This window comes from Triticum urartu, chromosome 6A (assembly GCF_056163025.1).
Source record: "Triticum urartu cultivar PI428250 chromosome 6A, HENAU_Tu73, whole genome shotgun sequence".
NCBI lineage: Eukaryota > Viridiplantae > Streptophyta > Magnoliopsida > Poales > Poaceae > Triticum > Triticum urartu.
In genome coordinates this window covers 360,203,541-360,219,387 of record NC_141878.1, presented here as the reverse complement: position 1 = coordinate 360,219,387, position 15,847 = coordinate 360,203,541, and the positions used below count along the sequence as shown (strand labels likewise).

At 46.0% G+C, this 15,847-nt stretch overlaps 1 protein-coding gene and 1 pseudogene across 3 annotated transcripts; both read right to left on the bottom strand.

Moving 5' to 3' along the window:
* LOC125513215 (Transducin/WD40 repeat-like superfamily protein) lies at positions 1-15,554 on the bottom strand. 3 transcript variants are annotated; one of them, XM_048678250.2, is made up of 18 exons: positions 15,369-15,554; positions 15,177-15,276; positions 14,465-14,521; positions 14,320-14,372; positions 14,149-14,182; positions 13,477-13,567; positions 12,714-12,805; positions 12,425-12,499; positions 11,779-11,873; positions 5,965-6,094; positions 5,511-5,600; positions 4,682-4,741; positions 2,482-2,573; positions 2,251-2,316; positions 2,052-2,109; positions 1,738-1,826; positions 1,288-1,408; positions 1-190 (listed from the first exon to the last, which is right to left on the bottom strand). In XM_048678250.2, exons 1-18 carry the CDS (start codon positions 15,440-15,442, stop codon positions 80-82), a joined length of 1,488 nt encoding a protein of 495 aa, XP_048534207.2. In that variant the 5' UTR covers positions 15,443-15,554; the 3' UTR covers positions 1-79. The 3 variants fall into 3 exon arrangements, with proteins under 3 accessions (XP_048534207.2, XP_048534209.1, XP_048534208.1); XM_048678252.2 differs by lacking the exon at positions 1-190 and adding an exon at positions 619-1,171 and having other exon boundaries at positions 15,369-15,553; XM_048678251.2 differs by lacking the exon at positions 1-190 and adding an exon at positions 619-1,112 and having other exon boundaries at positions 15,369-15,551.
* LOC147965245 (uncharacterized) lies at positions 9,841-11,770 on the bottom strand (annotated as a pseudogene).
* Positions 15,555-15,847: the final 293 nt, after the last annotated feature.

Below are 15,847 nucleotides of genomic sequence, written 5' to 3'. Positions count from 1 at the left end.
AGCAATGACCATGACTACAAAATGGGCTATCATCTGTGCTGGTATCTATCTTTCCTGGGCGACCTTCTCGAGACCATCTCTAAGCCAACGGGTGATAAAAGATCTCACTTTGTCCAAAGACAATAAGGTAGAAAGGGTGTCGAAAGGGCATTTGGAGGGCTCCGAGCCCATTTTGCGGCTGTTCGAGGACCTGCAAAACACAATGAGATGCAGAGATATTGTGAAAGGTGATGACAACTTGTAGATTGAGCGGCGGCGGCACAGAGGGGAGCGAGAGGGGGTGAGGAGCGGTCACTGTTTGCTTTTTGGGCATCTTCTGACTGGCTTGGTTGGTCCGGCCGTTACTGCTTAGGCACTACTCACGTGACCTATTTGCCACATCAAAACGTGCTCAATTCTTTGCTCGGTGTTTTTTGTCACTGTTAGATTTTCAGTTCAGTGCAAAATGTCATGAATCGTTATATGATGATTTTTCGCTAGTCGTGACACAATAGTGGTGGTTCTGTACATTTAACTCGACCTGGACTGAGGCAGTACATACGTGGCAACTTTCCGTCACCGACACACTGCTCTTGCTCTGGGAAGGCCTCGTAGCTGATGATGCCGGCTCAACTCAACTTGTAGAAAACTCGCCATCTTAATCACGACGAATCAAGAGGGTTCATCTACACAACACAAATCAAACTGATTCCAAACAGTTCATGTACAGAGCACGGCATATACAGATGACAGCACTTTCTAAAAACCATCGGATCGGACGGCTAAAGATGAAACAGTAATTACAAGTGAACAATCCTCCTCGCCCCCATAAGCATGCCTTGAAGGCCAACACTTGAAAGATCAAGTGCAACGACCATGTCCATTGGTCTTCTGGCCGCAAGCTGAATCTTGTGACCAACTACACAACTTCCCCAGCTAAAGCGACCTGCCAGCCAAATTCAACAAAGTCCCATGCTGCACACATCCTTCTTATGTGCAGGGCGTCCATGAGATAATGCCGCAATCGATCAAGGATATTGCTTGTGCTTGGAGGAAGCTCCTGATGTGCTCAGGCCCTACTCTGGATCTCTGACGGTCTCATACTTTTGCGATACCATGAGCAACGACGAGAACTGAAGACAATAGTGACTAGTTATATTTTTGCCACCTGACTCCAATTTTGTTTGTAAATCTGACAAAATTCCAATTCTAACGCCATTCCGCATATACATAGATCCAGTATGGCCTTTCACGTGCGGAATCAGAATATAGATATAGCAGTCTTAACCAGAATGTAAGCAAACTAACCTCGGTACCACAAATTATGTCATGACTGAGTGGATGGGCTGCACAGGAAAGCACCCTTTCGGATAAGGGAATAAACTTGTTTTCTGCAGGTTGATTTTCCTCAGAGCCTTTTGTTTCCTCACTGAAACATGGAAAGCCAGGTGAGGAAACAAGAATGAACATTGTGCATAAAATGAGCTGAATCCAAAGTTATTTCCAAGGGAACTTCTTTTTTATTTTTGTTCAATGGATCCAAGAAAAAAGTGACGAATTGCTGAAATTGTGGAACTTCTCCACATACGTCCCAGCAAATAACTACACCCTCCGTTTCTAAACATAAGACGTCCCGGTGGTTCAATTTAAACTGCCAAAACGTCTTATATTTAGGAATGGAGGTGGTAGAAGATTAGATTGCCAAGTAAGTTGACTCCATCAAAACCAAAACAAACTGGAAATGAAAGACCAGCATACTTGTAGTCCACATGGCATGCAGAGCTTGTATCTGGATGAAAATCCAGTGCATATATTCCATTATTGGAGGAAGATCCGACTGCATAAATCTGCACAATGTAAACATATGACATGCATCATATGCCTTGATGCGTTTCACTATGTTTTATGTCAAGAAATGGAAATAACAAACATTATGGCTAGCATGGTAAGCAGGACTACATCTGTTAGCATTCATGAAATTTTATTTTCTTCGATTCGATGTCTTACGGGGTCCAATTATAAGAAAAGTGTTGCATGTATTAAGATTTGAGTATGCCCTATAATTTTCTTACTGAAGATGTCGACAGCCAGGTGGCTTTCCGCTTATGCAACACAGAGTCCACACCCTCCCTAATATAACAAACAGCAGAGAACCATAAAACAATTTGGTCATATTTCCTTGGGAGAAAAATTTTGGTCACATTTGTAAAGCTTACTAAGACATATTCGTATGGAGTCCAAGTTTGAAACAATGCATAGATCAACACTTACAACCAAGCAGGAGGAGGGCAGTGCAGATGACTAACACTGAAAGTGTTGACATTCAGGACTCCAGACCTAACATGGGATGCAGATGGATGAGAAATCACTAGTAAGCACACATCACTAAATTTATACTAGAAATGAAAGAATGAAGAGTAAAAAGCTCTAATAAGAACAAAGTAACCATTGATTTGTATGTGACCATATAATGACAATAAGTGAAAGGTCTGAGATACTTACCACCCATCATCAAGATGGAAGGCTAACTGATATGAGCAACTAGGGTTAAAGTCTATCGACAGAATTTCACCTGAAACAATGTTTGATTGTTCCTGAAAATATTTAGCACGGTGAAAATAATGTTAAACTGAGAAATATGTTTTATAGCCTTAATATTGTTAGCATTATAAGTTATCTAACAATACTCCAAATTAACTATTGTTATTCCTTTGTCTCAAAGCTTCAGAGGGGTACCATTTGTAAATCTGTCTCTCCCTCCCTCCCGCGGCGCTCCCGCGAGCGTCGGGGGGGGGGGGGGGGGGGGCACCCTAGCGCCGCCCCCAGCCCCCCCTTCCTCGAGCCTCCCTCCCCTCGCCGCCGCCGCCTCGATGTACTGGCGGGCAAAGCCCGGCCAGTGCTGGCGGCGGCAGGGCCCTCTCCTTTCCCCTCTCAGTCCGGCAGGCACGAGCCTCCGGGTCGGGCAGCGACGCGGCGTTCGCTCGGGGCGGGGCGGCGCGGCGGTAGCGGCTGGCGGCGGCGACGCGAGTTGTGGGCGGCAGCGTGAAGGGGCTGCGGCGGAGGTGGTGCGCGGCGGGCTCCGGCGGCGGCGTTCGGCCAAATCTGGATCCAGCCGGCGAGGGACGCGGATGGCGCGGGCTGCTGGCGTCCGCCCCTACCGTGGCCTCGGCTGGTGGCGGTGGAGGCGCAGCGGCGGTGGCAGGTGGGCGTGCTGGTCGGGATCCAGTCGTCCCGCCGGCTGGACGACGGCGGCAGGGCAGATGGGCTCCCCGATGAGTATTCTTGGCATTCGGCAGCTGTACTTGGGGCCCTCCTTGCCGGTGGTCGGGTCTGCGTTGGTGGCCTTGCGCAGTGCTGCGTCGGCTGCTGAGGTGGGGCGGCACAGGGGTGCGTCCGGTGGGGAGGCTGGCGGGAGGGATGAGTGGCGCCGACGTGCTCGGGCCCCCGTCACTGGCACAGGGGTGTGCCGGTCCGGATGCGTCCGCTCCCCCACCTCCCCCTTTCCCGGCCGCGTGCTGGCTGTCGCAGCTCCAGCGATGTTCAAGGCAGGATGTATGCTGCGGTTCGTCGGTCGGTGGTGCTCCTTTGGTGCAAAGTTGATCTCTTTGGATGGTCTTGGGGGTGTCTGGATGTTGGGCGGCGGCCCTGGCGGCGGGAGGCGTGGCATTCGGGGGCGGAACCTGCGTCTCAGGTGTGGGCGGGCAGCCATGGTTTCGCGGGGGACGTGGCTGCGAGTGGTTGGCGGAGCAGGGGTGTGTCGGCAGGGTGCGAGCACCAGGGTTCATCACTTGCCCAGTCCTTTTCTGGCCGTCGGTGGCGGCATCCGTGGGCGTCGTATTCTTCTTGAAGGCTCCGTCGCGGTGCTCCCACCCCCTGCGTCGCTCCGGGTGAAAACTTTTTCGAGAAAACGCAGAAGATTTGCGTTACATTTGCTCCGGGTGAAAACTTGATCTGCGAATCGGACGGTGGTGGCTATCCGTGGTCGTACCCTTTTGGGAGGCACCGTCTTGGAGTCCTTGCTTCGTCATGGTCCGTCTCACCCCCTCGGTGGCTCCAAGTGGTTCTTCGTAGCTCATATTTGTTGGCTTGGTTGTGCCCGAGTGGTGTGATGGTGCTCGGCACCTTTGTATCTAGCCTTGGGTGTGTTTGTTGCGTGTCGTGGTGGCAGTGTGTGTTCGGCTCGCTCAGATGTATGTGGTGATGATTGCTTTATAATATAAAGCAGGGGGAAACCCTTTTTTGGTAAGCTTAAGAGGGAAAAATATCTAGCTTCAAAGAGAAAAACAGTTCCAAACCATTATAATCGGGATGGATCGGATAGATGAACTATACCATTTTGTAATATGTCTGAAAACAGAATTTCGGTGCATCATATGGATGAACTAAAAATTTATTAAACATGTTTTGAAACATCCAAAAGAATTGTGCACCTTCCAATTGAGATGCATTATTGTATGTTAGATTAGATGCTGTATAACAATAATTGTGGTTTTCTTTTCTTTTCCTGATATTAGGGTTTAGGGTTTCTTTTCTGTTTCACAATCAAACTAGTCGGTAGTTCATACAGATGGCTCTGATATAGAATCATGTCAGTAATACTATGTGTATGTGAGGCTTCAATATGGGTCACAAGAATGGAAACGGATACATGAGGTTTCTTTAGCATAAATTCCGTTGCAGTAAGTATTTATCTTTCAAATACCTTCAGCGATGCAATTTTTCCCAACAACCTTGATATCTTCACTGATGACAAAGGTTGAACCTGGATGAAAATTTTGTCAGCCCAGAACCAAGGCAAGGAACAATAGTCATCATGTTGCGAATACAGCTATGACATTGCTGCGTAAAAAGGTTCAAAATGAAGGGCTGTTCTTTCTCTACTACTTTCTCTTTTATAAAATGGTACTAGCACTGTCATAGCCATGGCATGAAATACAAAATAAATTGGAAATTAGATAGATTATCCTTGCAATTGCACTTCATAGTCTAGTGCACTAAACCACTACCTATTTCTAATCTTCCGCAGATCACATTTAACATGATATCTTAACAAGAGTTGTTTCTGTAATTTAGGGTTCTTTAGCATATTGTGAGTTTTAGTAGGTTTTCAGATTGAGTCCCACAGTTGTGATTTATCATTGGAGGTTGGTGGATGACAGGGGCAGTTTCCTCTGAGAATTTGTTCACATTTAGTTTGCTTGGCACCTAGAAACCAATTATAAATTATAATCAGTTTAAGTATATAAAAATGGAATAAATAAAAGCAACTTTGGGGGTATCATTTAAAAATATCATAGTAAAAAGGGTGTATTTACAATCAAATAGAACTAACTAGCTGACTATAGATATGTAGAAACTTGTATGTGCATGCTGAATTGGTACAGCACTACTGAATACATAAAGTTCACAAACAGAAGTTCTCTTTTCTGATTCACAGAACACTGAAATCATCATGCAGAATATCAAGTTGGATGACCTTAAATCACATGAAAAGAAGCAGAACTAGCAGAATGTTTATCAACTGAATGTACCTCATTATGGCTTTGAAAAGCAGCTGATGCCCTCCCTCCACGTGTATCCCAAACATGAATGGTCCCATTTCTAGTTGCACCAAACACTGTCTGAAAAAAAAATTATAAGTCCCCATATATGAATGGATGAACTGTAAACTGTTCAGGGTAACAGAAAATGCAAAATGCATAAAAACAAAAATAGCAAGATTAGCCTCGTGTTTACCACTAAGTTTGGACAAAGCGTATTTGATCGATTATACAGTAGATATACAACATATCAGCAGACATCACATTACATCATATTAGGTGGTATTTACAAAGCAAGACAGAATCTGAAACATAGGTTAGTGTATAAGAGGACAGCATTAACAAAGCTAAACAACTGTTTTTATAAAACATCAGTACTTAACATGAGAATTAGGAAAGGTACATACTATAGAACAACAAATATTTAACATGACAATTAGCATACCCGATTATCCATATTTAGCTTGACACTGGTAAACTGAGATTCTGGGAGTGCTGTAAGCTCAACACAGTGTGTCTTACTTAGCCGCCTGTCCCACATGTAGACTGCACCATCAAGTCCAGAAGCAAATAGCCTACAATGGTGAGCCAGTAAGTGGAAATTTTATGCATAATTTCCAGCTAGAGAAATCTCATTAAGAATATTGGTATTTGGTGCATATATACATAGCTTATGCCTCCCAAATACTACCTTTTTCTGGTTTATTAGGCCCACGCATATCCCTAGATCAGCAATTTGACCAACATAATACGAGTTATATATTACAAAAAATATACCATTAGAAACTATTACTTTAGTTTTTCATTTATTATCACAACTTCATTTATTTAGCTTCACAACTGCTAATATTTCTTTCGTTTTTCTTCAAGCAAGGGTCAAACCATATTTTCCCCTTTCTATGAAAAGAACAAGAAACATGATATGCAGTCAATTATTTATACAAAGCATCACAATAGTTGCTAAATAGAAATAATTTATGATTGGCCTTGTTAGGAATATGCAACTTGTATTCCCATGAGGCCATAGGCCGATATATATATACATGTACAGGTGTGGAACATATGCAGGAAACCCCTTATACAACGGGATAAATACAAAGGGGTACATGACTTATATTATAACTCTAACACCCCCCCTCAAACTCATGGTGGATGAACAACACTGAGTTTGGAGATAAAAGCCATGTTGTGCTCTAGTCTGAGCCTTCGTCAGGAAATCCGCCAACTGTAACTCGGAAGGCACATACTGAAGAGCAATAACCTGATCCTGCACAGCAGCGCGCACATAGAAAGCATCAACACCAATATGCTTGGTGAGCTCATGCTTCACAGGATCGCGTGCAATGCTGATAGCACCTGTACTGTCAGATAAAAGCAGAGTCGGTGTAGTGACAGAAACACCAAAATCCTGAAGTAACCACCGTAACCAAGTCACCTCTGCCGTCAAAAGAGCCATTGCTCGCAACTCAGCCTCGGCACTCGAACGGGAAACTGCAAGCTGTTTCTTCGTCTTCCAGGCAATGAGAGAACCACCAAGAAAAACACAGTAAGCAGAAAGTGAACGGCGATCGGAAGGATCACTAGCCCACGTAGCATCCGAATAGGCCTGGAGCTGTAAAGAACTGGAGCGAGGAAAGAATAGACGGTGAGAGAGCGTGCCTCGAAGATATCGAAGAACACGAAGGAGATGACTATAGTGAACCGAGGTGGGGGCAGAGACAAACTGACTCAGAATATGAACCGGATAAGAGATGTCCGGACGAGTGACAGCTAGATAGACAAGACTGCCAACAAGATGACGATAACGCGTCGGGTCAAGGAGAGGATCACCATCAGTAGCACGGAGGTGAACATTGAGCTCCATAGGAGTCTCAACAACGCGCTCGTCAGTAAGAGCAGCACGAGCAAGAAGATCCTGGATATACTTTTCCTGGGATATAAAAAAGCCATCAGAGGTAGAAGAGACTTCAATCCCAAGAAAGTAGCGAAGAGGTCCAAGATCAGACATAAGAAACTGCTCACTAAGACGGGCCTTTACAAAGGCAATATACTCGGGGTCATCCCCCGTGATGATCATGTCATCAACATAAAGAAGAAGAAGAGTCCGACCACGAGGAGAAAGGTGAATAAACAATGCTGGATCATGAGCACTTGCGAAAAAACCAGCAGCAGTGATCACAGAGGCAAAACGCTCAAACCAGGCGCGGGGGGCTTGCTTAAGGCCATAGAGAGAGCGACGAAGACGACATACCATGCCATCAGGAACAGAATACCCAGGTGGTGGCTGCATGTACACCTCCTCACGCAGCTCACCATTAAGAAAGGCATTCTTAACATCAAGCTGAGATATAGACCAGTGGCGTGCAGAGGCAACGGCAAGAAGTGTACGAACAGTGGTCATATGAGCCACAGGAGCAAAAGTCTCGTCATAATCACGACCATGCTCCTGCTGAAAACCACGAGCCACAAGACGAGCTTTGTGACGCTCAAGAGAACCATCGGAGCGAGTCTTAACCTTGTAGACCCACTTACAAGTGATCGGACGGACTCCAGGAGGAAGAGAAACAAGATCCCAGGTACCAGTGCGTTCAAGAGCAGCAATCTCCTCTGCCATCGCAAACTGCCATTCAGGATGAACAACAGCCTGACGGTAAGAAGTCGGCTCAAGAACAGCAGCACCAGCGGTGGAAAATCCAAAGCGATCAACAGGCGGACGAGGACGAGAACGCAAGCCATAAGTAGGCTGAGAGGAAGATGACGACCCATCCACAGAGGCATCGACTGGTCGTGGACGACGAGTGTAATGCTGAGGAAAAGATGGAATAATAGAAGGAGGAATCGGCAAGGTAGAATCAGGGGGTGGCGACGAAGAAGTCACCGGAGATGAAGGTGTAGAATCCGGTGACAGGCTGGGAGAGGAGACCGGGGAGGAAGTCACCGGAGATGAAGGTGGAGAACCCGGTGACATGCTAGGCGAGGAGACCGGGGAGGATGGTGGCTGCAAATCAACTAGATGTGGAGAAGGAGAGGAAGTGGAACGGAGAGGTACAGTCTCGGCGGGGGTGATAGGTGAGTCAGGAAAAGTGAGGAAAGAGATATCCTGTACTGAAAAAGTCGAGGAAGATGGGCGTGGGTAGAAGGGACGAGACTCTTCAAAAGTCACATCTCGAGAGATACGCATCCGACGACCAATAGGATCCCAACAACGATAGCCCTTATGCTCATCACTGTAGCCTAAGAAGACACACTCAACAGACTGAGCGGTCAGTTTGGTGCGTTCGCGAGGGGCAAGAACATAGCAAACACAACCAAACGAGCGAAGCATCGAATAATCGGGAGAACGATCAAAAAGTCGCTCGAAAGGAACACCACCCTGTAGAGCAGCGGAAGGCTGTATATTGATAAGATAGGTGGATGTGGAGACGGCCTCAGCCCAAAAATGAGGCGGGAAAGAGGCAGCAATCATCAATGCACGAGCCGTCTCAAGAAGATGTCGATGCTTTCGCTCAGCCACACCATTCTGAGCATGAGCACCAGGACAAGAGAATTGAGAGAGAGTCCCGTGCTCAGCAAGAACACCACGCAACATCTTAGAGATATACTCGCCAGCGGAGTCAGCACGAAAAACACGAATGGGTGAAGAGAACTGAGTATGAACCATGGCAGCAAAACGCTTATAAATAGACAACACCTCAGAACGAGAAGTCATGAAATAAAGCCATGTGTAACGAGAGAAATCATCTATGAAAATAATATAGTATTTATGACCACCTTTTGAAGCGAAAGGGGCCGGACCCCATACATCAGAATGGACTAAATCGAAAGGACGCTTAGACACTGACTCACTATGTGAATATGGTAACTGAATCTGCTTGCCAAGACGACAACCCTGACACTCTAAAGAGACATCTCCTGAGACAGACCCCAGAAGGCCTCGACGAACTAAAGAAGACAACCGAGAACCACACAGATGACCAAGTCGATGATGCCACTGCTGGAAGGAACCAGTGACGGAGGCGACAGAAGCGGAAGAACTGGCGATGGTGGTGGCAGCAGAAGGAACATGAAGCCAGTCCAACTCCCAAAGACCCTGAGAATCACGGCGGCGAGGGCCAGCCCCAACCAGAGTGTGCGTGTGACGGTCCTGGACAGAACAAGAGTCAACGTCAAGGATGACGCGACAACCAGAATCCGTAAGTTGACCAGCAAAAAATAAATTCATGGTAAGTCGAGGAACATGAGCAACATCAGGAACAGAATAAGGAGTAGTAAGATTGCCTCTACTAGCAACAGAAAGTGGGGTACCATCAGCAGTGAAGACATGAATAGGAGAATCCAGTGATCGAAGAGAGGACAAAGTGGAAGAATGAGAAGACATATGAAAAGAAGCTCCAGAGTCCAGAACCCATGGGGATGTACCTGACTGTGTAGAGGGTGATCGCTCAGTGCGGGAAGCATCAGTCACAGAACCGGCAATACCCGTCGAGGAAGAACCTGAAGCCGCGAGCAGACGCTTAAGTCTCAGAATATCCTGCTCAGTCAAAGCAATGGCTGAAGCTGTCGAGGTAGATGACGAAGTCCCTGAAGATGATGATCGAGCCTTGCGCAGGTGTTTCTTCTTCGTGTAGCACTGGGACTCAAGATGACCATCATTGTTGCAATAGGCGCAATGTGGACGAGGGCGACCTGAGCCTCCAGAAGGAGTGGGCAAGAGCGGCGGAGCACTCGAGCGAGAAGGGGTCGGTGGAGTAAGTGGCGTAGGAGCACGAGTAGCGAGGACAGAGGGAACCTCCAGCAAACCAGCACCACGTAAGCGAGTCTCCTCAGCACGAATCTCAGAAAGCGCCTCCATGAGAGAAATACGGCCACGAGCAAACAACTGAGCACGCCGGGGCTCAAACTCCTTACGGAGACGAGACAAGAACTCATAGACGCGATGAAACTCCAAATTGGCCTGGACAGCCTGGCAACAGGGGCAGGTACGACACCCAGCACTACGGAGAGAATCAAGCTGGCGCCAGATAGCAGAACTCTGTGCATAGAAGTCATCAACAGTAGAGTCACCCTGCTGAAGAGCATGCTCCTGACGGATCACAGAGAGGTATAAGGCATCACCAGAGGGCTGATAGCGCTCACGAAGACGGGTCCACATCTCAAAGACAGTAGAAAGACCCAGAAATTCAGAAGCAAACTGAGGCGGAACACTAGCAGTGAGAACAGCTGCAGCACGAGCATCATCATCAAGCCACTGGGTATAAACAGACAGAGCAGCATGATACGTCTGAAGAGCCTCCTCATAAGCCAAAACCCTCTCATCATAAGCACGATCAGCAGCCTCATCAGCAACCTTGGCCGCATCCTTGGCGGCCTGATTAGCATCCGTAGGAAGAACCGATGGAGTTGGCAGAGTAGGGGCCACCGGAGGAACTGGACGTGGCGGACAGCAGACCTCGCCAGAAAGAACACCCCAAAGACGGATGCCACGCATGTGAATGCGCATGAAGCCAGTAAACTCGGTGTAGTTAGTACCATCAAAGATCACCGGACAGCGAGGGACAGCAACATAGCCCGATGCAGCAGACATTTTTTTTTGCAGTAGAACGAAGCAAAGCTTCAGCCGAGCGACACCAGCCTGGAGGAAAACAGCGCCAGCACAGAACGGGAGGAGCGGGTGCGGCCGAGGGAGGGGGCGAGGGCGGCCTGGGAGGCGATGGCGAAGGCGAACTCGCGCTTCAGCCCCACGCGCACGCCGGACCGAAGCACGAAGTCGTCCACGTTTGCGATGGCAGAGAACGAGGCGTCAGCCGGCACATCCGCGTGGGCGCCAGCGCCGGCGGGGGGAGGAGGATCCCGCGGCGGATCCGCGGCGGCGGGGTCCGGATCCGGGGGCCGCGAGCGGGCGCGCTTGGCGGGCGCCGAGTCCGAGGGGCGGGAGCGCTTGGAGGAGCGGGAGGGCTTGGGATTGGGCTTGGTGGTCGGCGGGGAGAGGACGGCGGCGGCGGCGGATGAACAGGATCTGAGCACGAGTTGCGCATGCGGAAAAAAAAACCTAAAGCTCTAATACCATGTTAGGAATATGCAACTTGTATTCCCATGAGGCCATAGGCCGATATATATATACATGTACAGGTGTGGAACATATGCAGGAAACCCCTTATACAACGGGATAAATACAAAGGGGTACATGACTTATATTATAACTCTAACAGGCCTTATCACAAGTGACATGACAGTGAATAAACACAAAATTGTCACATACCGTGACTTATCGTCTGGAGTAAAAGCTACATCAGTCAAACCCTTCCGGGATTCCGAGCAGAGACCATGAAATTTGGTCTTCCCTTTCTGTAAAACCTAAAATACAATAATTTAAAAATCAGAACAGTCGTGAGGGGCGTTGTGTAATACAATGAGCTACTACAACAAATTTCCTTCTAATGGACTAAGATGTACAGCATCTGGAAGTATATTATCTTGAAATATTATCCAGAAACCTTTTCTTTAGCATTGTGTAATTTTGTTTTTAGTGATGCTGATGGAACCCTGTCTACCTTGTTATATGATGACCAAGGATGAGTGCAGCTTTTTAAAATGGGCGTACCCATTAGCGGATTGGATATTTGTACTGTACCATAAAACTGGGGAAAACCCCCAGGTAATATGCCAATCAACACATGGGTTTGCTCAAAATTCCATGGCCATATGTGGTGTTTGGCAGAAACAAAACGCCAACAGTAACAGCAAATATATTTTACTGGCATGATTATTTTGGAATTGAAGGAGAAAGAAAAGAATACATGATCTTTGAAATTCTGATGTAAGACAACATGAAGAAAATATATTTACAGTATGATTGAGTAACAAGTAAAGCATTTGTCAAGGAACAATGCAAAAGAGGTACTTACTTCAGTCGGAGCAGATGAGATGTACCCAATGTCAAACAGTAAAACTTTGTCAGTTTGGCTAGATGAGCAAACAATCTGCATCAGGCATGCTCAGAGCTCAATAAATAAAATAGATAGAAACCACTTAAGTCATAAGCGCTATATTTAATTTATAAAATAAACATAATTGTCGTCCCTAACTGCCAGTTACACTTATTATTCCTCATTGATATTTAGTGCCAAAGTACTTTCTGAACTCAGATAAAATGAAAAAAGGAAATCCCACATGAAAATTAATGCTGATACAAACCTCGTCTTGATTTCCTGGATTCCATCGGACAGCACATAGAGGCATTGAGTTTGATATATGGAGCACATAGTTTGATGAGTCATCTGGTAAACCTACCAATGAAAAAGTAATAACAGCAAAATTATGACGAGACCTGAGACAGTAAACTAGGAATAAATCATCTTGAGTGTGACTTTTCCTTGAATATTCTAAGAGGATGTTCTGTTTCATAAATAACAGTACACTATCATTTTAACTTTTTGGTTAGCTATCTGGATATTTAGAATGGTTTAACAAGGCCAATTTATATCAACATATCCAGCAACAGAAGGTACAGGGTACATCCATGTCATGGAAATCCTTAATCTGGACGTGGCAAACAAGGTCTATTTTCTCAAAGAGGATGATTCAAACGAGAATACCAGGGTCTTAAAATGATACATCATTCTTAGGGGAGTTCCTGAAGCTTATTTCATAGTAAGAACTAACAAATGCCTAATGTACATTAAAGCAAAGTTGCCAAGACAGAAACAAGTACAATGTACGATTCTATGTTCCTGTTGGACCATTCCAATCCTGACCCTGCAGGGTCACAATGATAAACTAATGGCCCTGATCTTATGATCTACACAGTAACGGTCTTTAAGGTGCCATCCTATAATTACTATATGATCCTACCAACACACAGGCGAATCTACTAGGATCATAATACAGAGAATATTATTTGCAAGGCATCTACTTTCAGCATTTTTCTAGCAAACTGAGTCGGTTAAGTTTAACTTACTACATGATGGGCCATACAAGGAGCAGTATAAGGTCTCAAAGTCATGCACTGTTAAACATCCTGAGTTTGTCACTGATGCGAGGTATATTCCCTGCACAATTAAGAACATAAGGAAGGTGCTTAAACATTCATGTATCACAGTCTGCTTCAAAAAAGTAATCAATATGAGTTGGTTATACTTTTTAATCCCGCTCAAATGGTCATTTCATTTTGCTTATTGAACGGACCCTCTGGTACCAGGTAGTTACAGTGTGATAATCTACTATTATAAGTACAAAACGTAAAATACATAACTCCAAATTTTCATCCTACGCATATGCTTTGTGCAAAATACAGAACTAAAACAATATTTCTAGTCAAACATAGAGTAATAGGAAAGAGATATAGATCTACAATTAATTTCATGATAAACAACTGGTACAAAGTAGAACAGCAAAGAACATTCTTGCCACATACTGGACGGAGGGCAGAGTGGAGTGGAAATATGGAAGTATTAGTGGAACCTAAATGGAAGTAACAGTCGTTCCAGACAGAATTTACTGAATGTAATACAAGTGGAGCCGGGGCCGAGAGCCCTTTTCCTCTAAAAAAAAGAATGTACTGAATTCCATACACCTCAGGTAGTGAGGCTAAACTGGGGAAACTATAAATTTGTACGCATTTCAACGGTACCTTTTTATCGAATTCCATTGCCGAAACCCCCTCCCTGCTCAAATTAAATGAAACAAGTTTGTTAGCCTATCTAACAAGGGCAAAGCGAGAAATTGAACTGTATTAGGTGATCGTGACACTAGAGATTTTGCAATGAGATACTCCAAGACAACATAGAAGATAAATGCTGACCTAGCTGAATGGTAACACCCAGCAAATGTTGAAGCATTAATCATGCGATTCACCTAACAGGAGCAGAAGTGGTGAACAGATTAGCCAGATAATACACATTGACTCGGCACTACAAAATACAAACCAGCGTACTTATCAGCATTACATGTGTCGGGCACCGTTCCTCGCCATGCGTGTAGTACTTGTGTTCGAAGGTCCTAATCTTCTCAGCATAAAAAGGAAAGTCCACAACATTAGCCTAATATATAAAAAGAGTAGAAATTGCTTCGCTTAAAAAACAAGAACTTGGAAGAAGCATAGGCACTACTAAAAATTTCTCCGTTTTCTGGTACAAATTTCCAAAGTTAAGACACAACTAGGATACTTGCCAATTTAAAGAGCATAAACTCTATAACACGAAGAGGATTCTGCACAGTTTTAGTGATGATTTATCTGAACTAGTCTCTCAACAATGTTTCCCCAGTGTCCAGGATACTATGATAAGCATCTACTATGAGTGTTGGGAGATCATCAGCACAGATTCCGAAATTCCAGTACATAAAGAAAACAGAAGCTGGCAACATCCTTAGAGCGCCAAGTCCCAAACCATCTCAATGTTCCGAACTAATCCACCACAACTCACTATGAAAGAAAAAATGTGCTGAAACTTAAAACAGCAGCTGTAAGTCTGTAACGCTCAAAGTTTAAGCTTTTCATCCCATTAACCAACTCCGACATTGCCGTCCCACTAGATTTCCTAAGAATGAAATGAAATTTGGAGAATTCGATTTCCTATTTCCGACCCCCTACGCCGTAATGCCAGTCTGAAACGCGACAACCTGAAACAAAAACATCACTCTTCTCGAAATTTCTACAACCTCTGCAAGGGAATCGAGGAGACGGCGGGATTCCCGATGTCGAAACCTGGCGTCGATGTGGCCGTCCAGCTCCACGGCGATACGGCTCCACCGGTGCCACCTACGGACCAGAAGGGAGGTCAGAACACCAAGGAGAACAGGAGGGGGGGGGGGGGGGGGGGGGGGGGGGGGGGAGGGTCCGAGGCGGAGCACCTCCGAGGCGGTGGTCGTGGCGCTTCGGGGCCCTCGTCGGCGGAAGGCGGCGCCGCGACGAGGAACTTGTTCATGGCGCCGCCTGGTTAGGGTTCGAGTTCGACAGATTTTCCCCGCCAAAATGTAACAGCAGGGTGTGGCCGCGAAAAGAAACCGCGGGCTTTCTCTCTGCGCCATTTCCGATTGGCGGCCGAGTGCGCAGCATCTTCAATAGATGGGTTCAAATTATGGCTGTTCAAAACTGGAGATGTAATTTTGGACAGTCAGAAAGTATGTTTTGGAGCTTTAAAAAAAGTCAACTCTAACATATGGTCCAAATTCATGGTCCAAAAAAGTAACTCCAATAGATGGTCCAAATTCATGGTTCAAAACCGGCCAGCAGCCGCCCGGCTGTTGTTCAGCCGCTGTCCAGCAACGGTGGGGAATTTCGTCGAACACCTTGTGCGCGCGGTGAAAGAAGATGGCCGCCGGTTGGATTG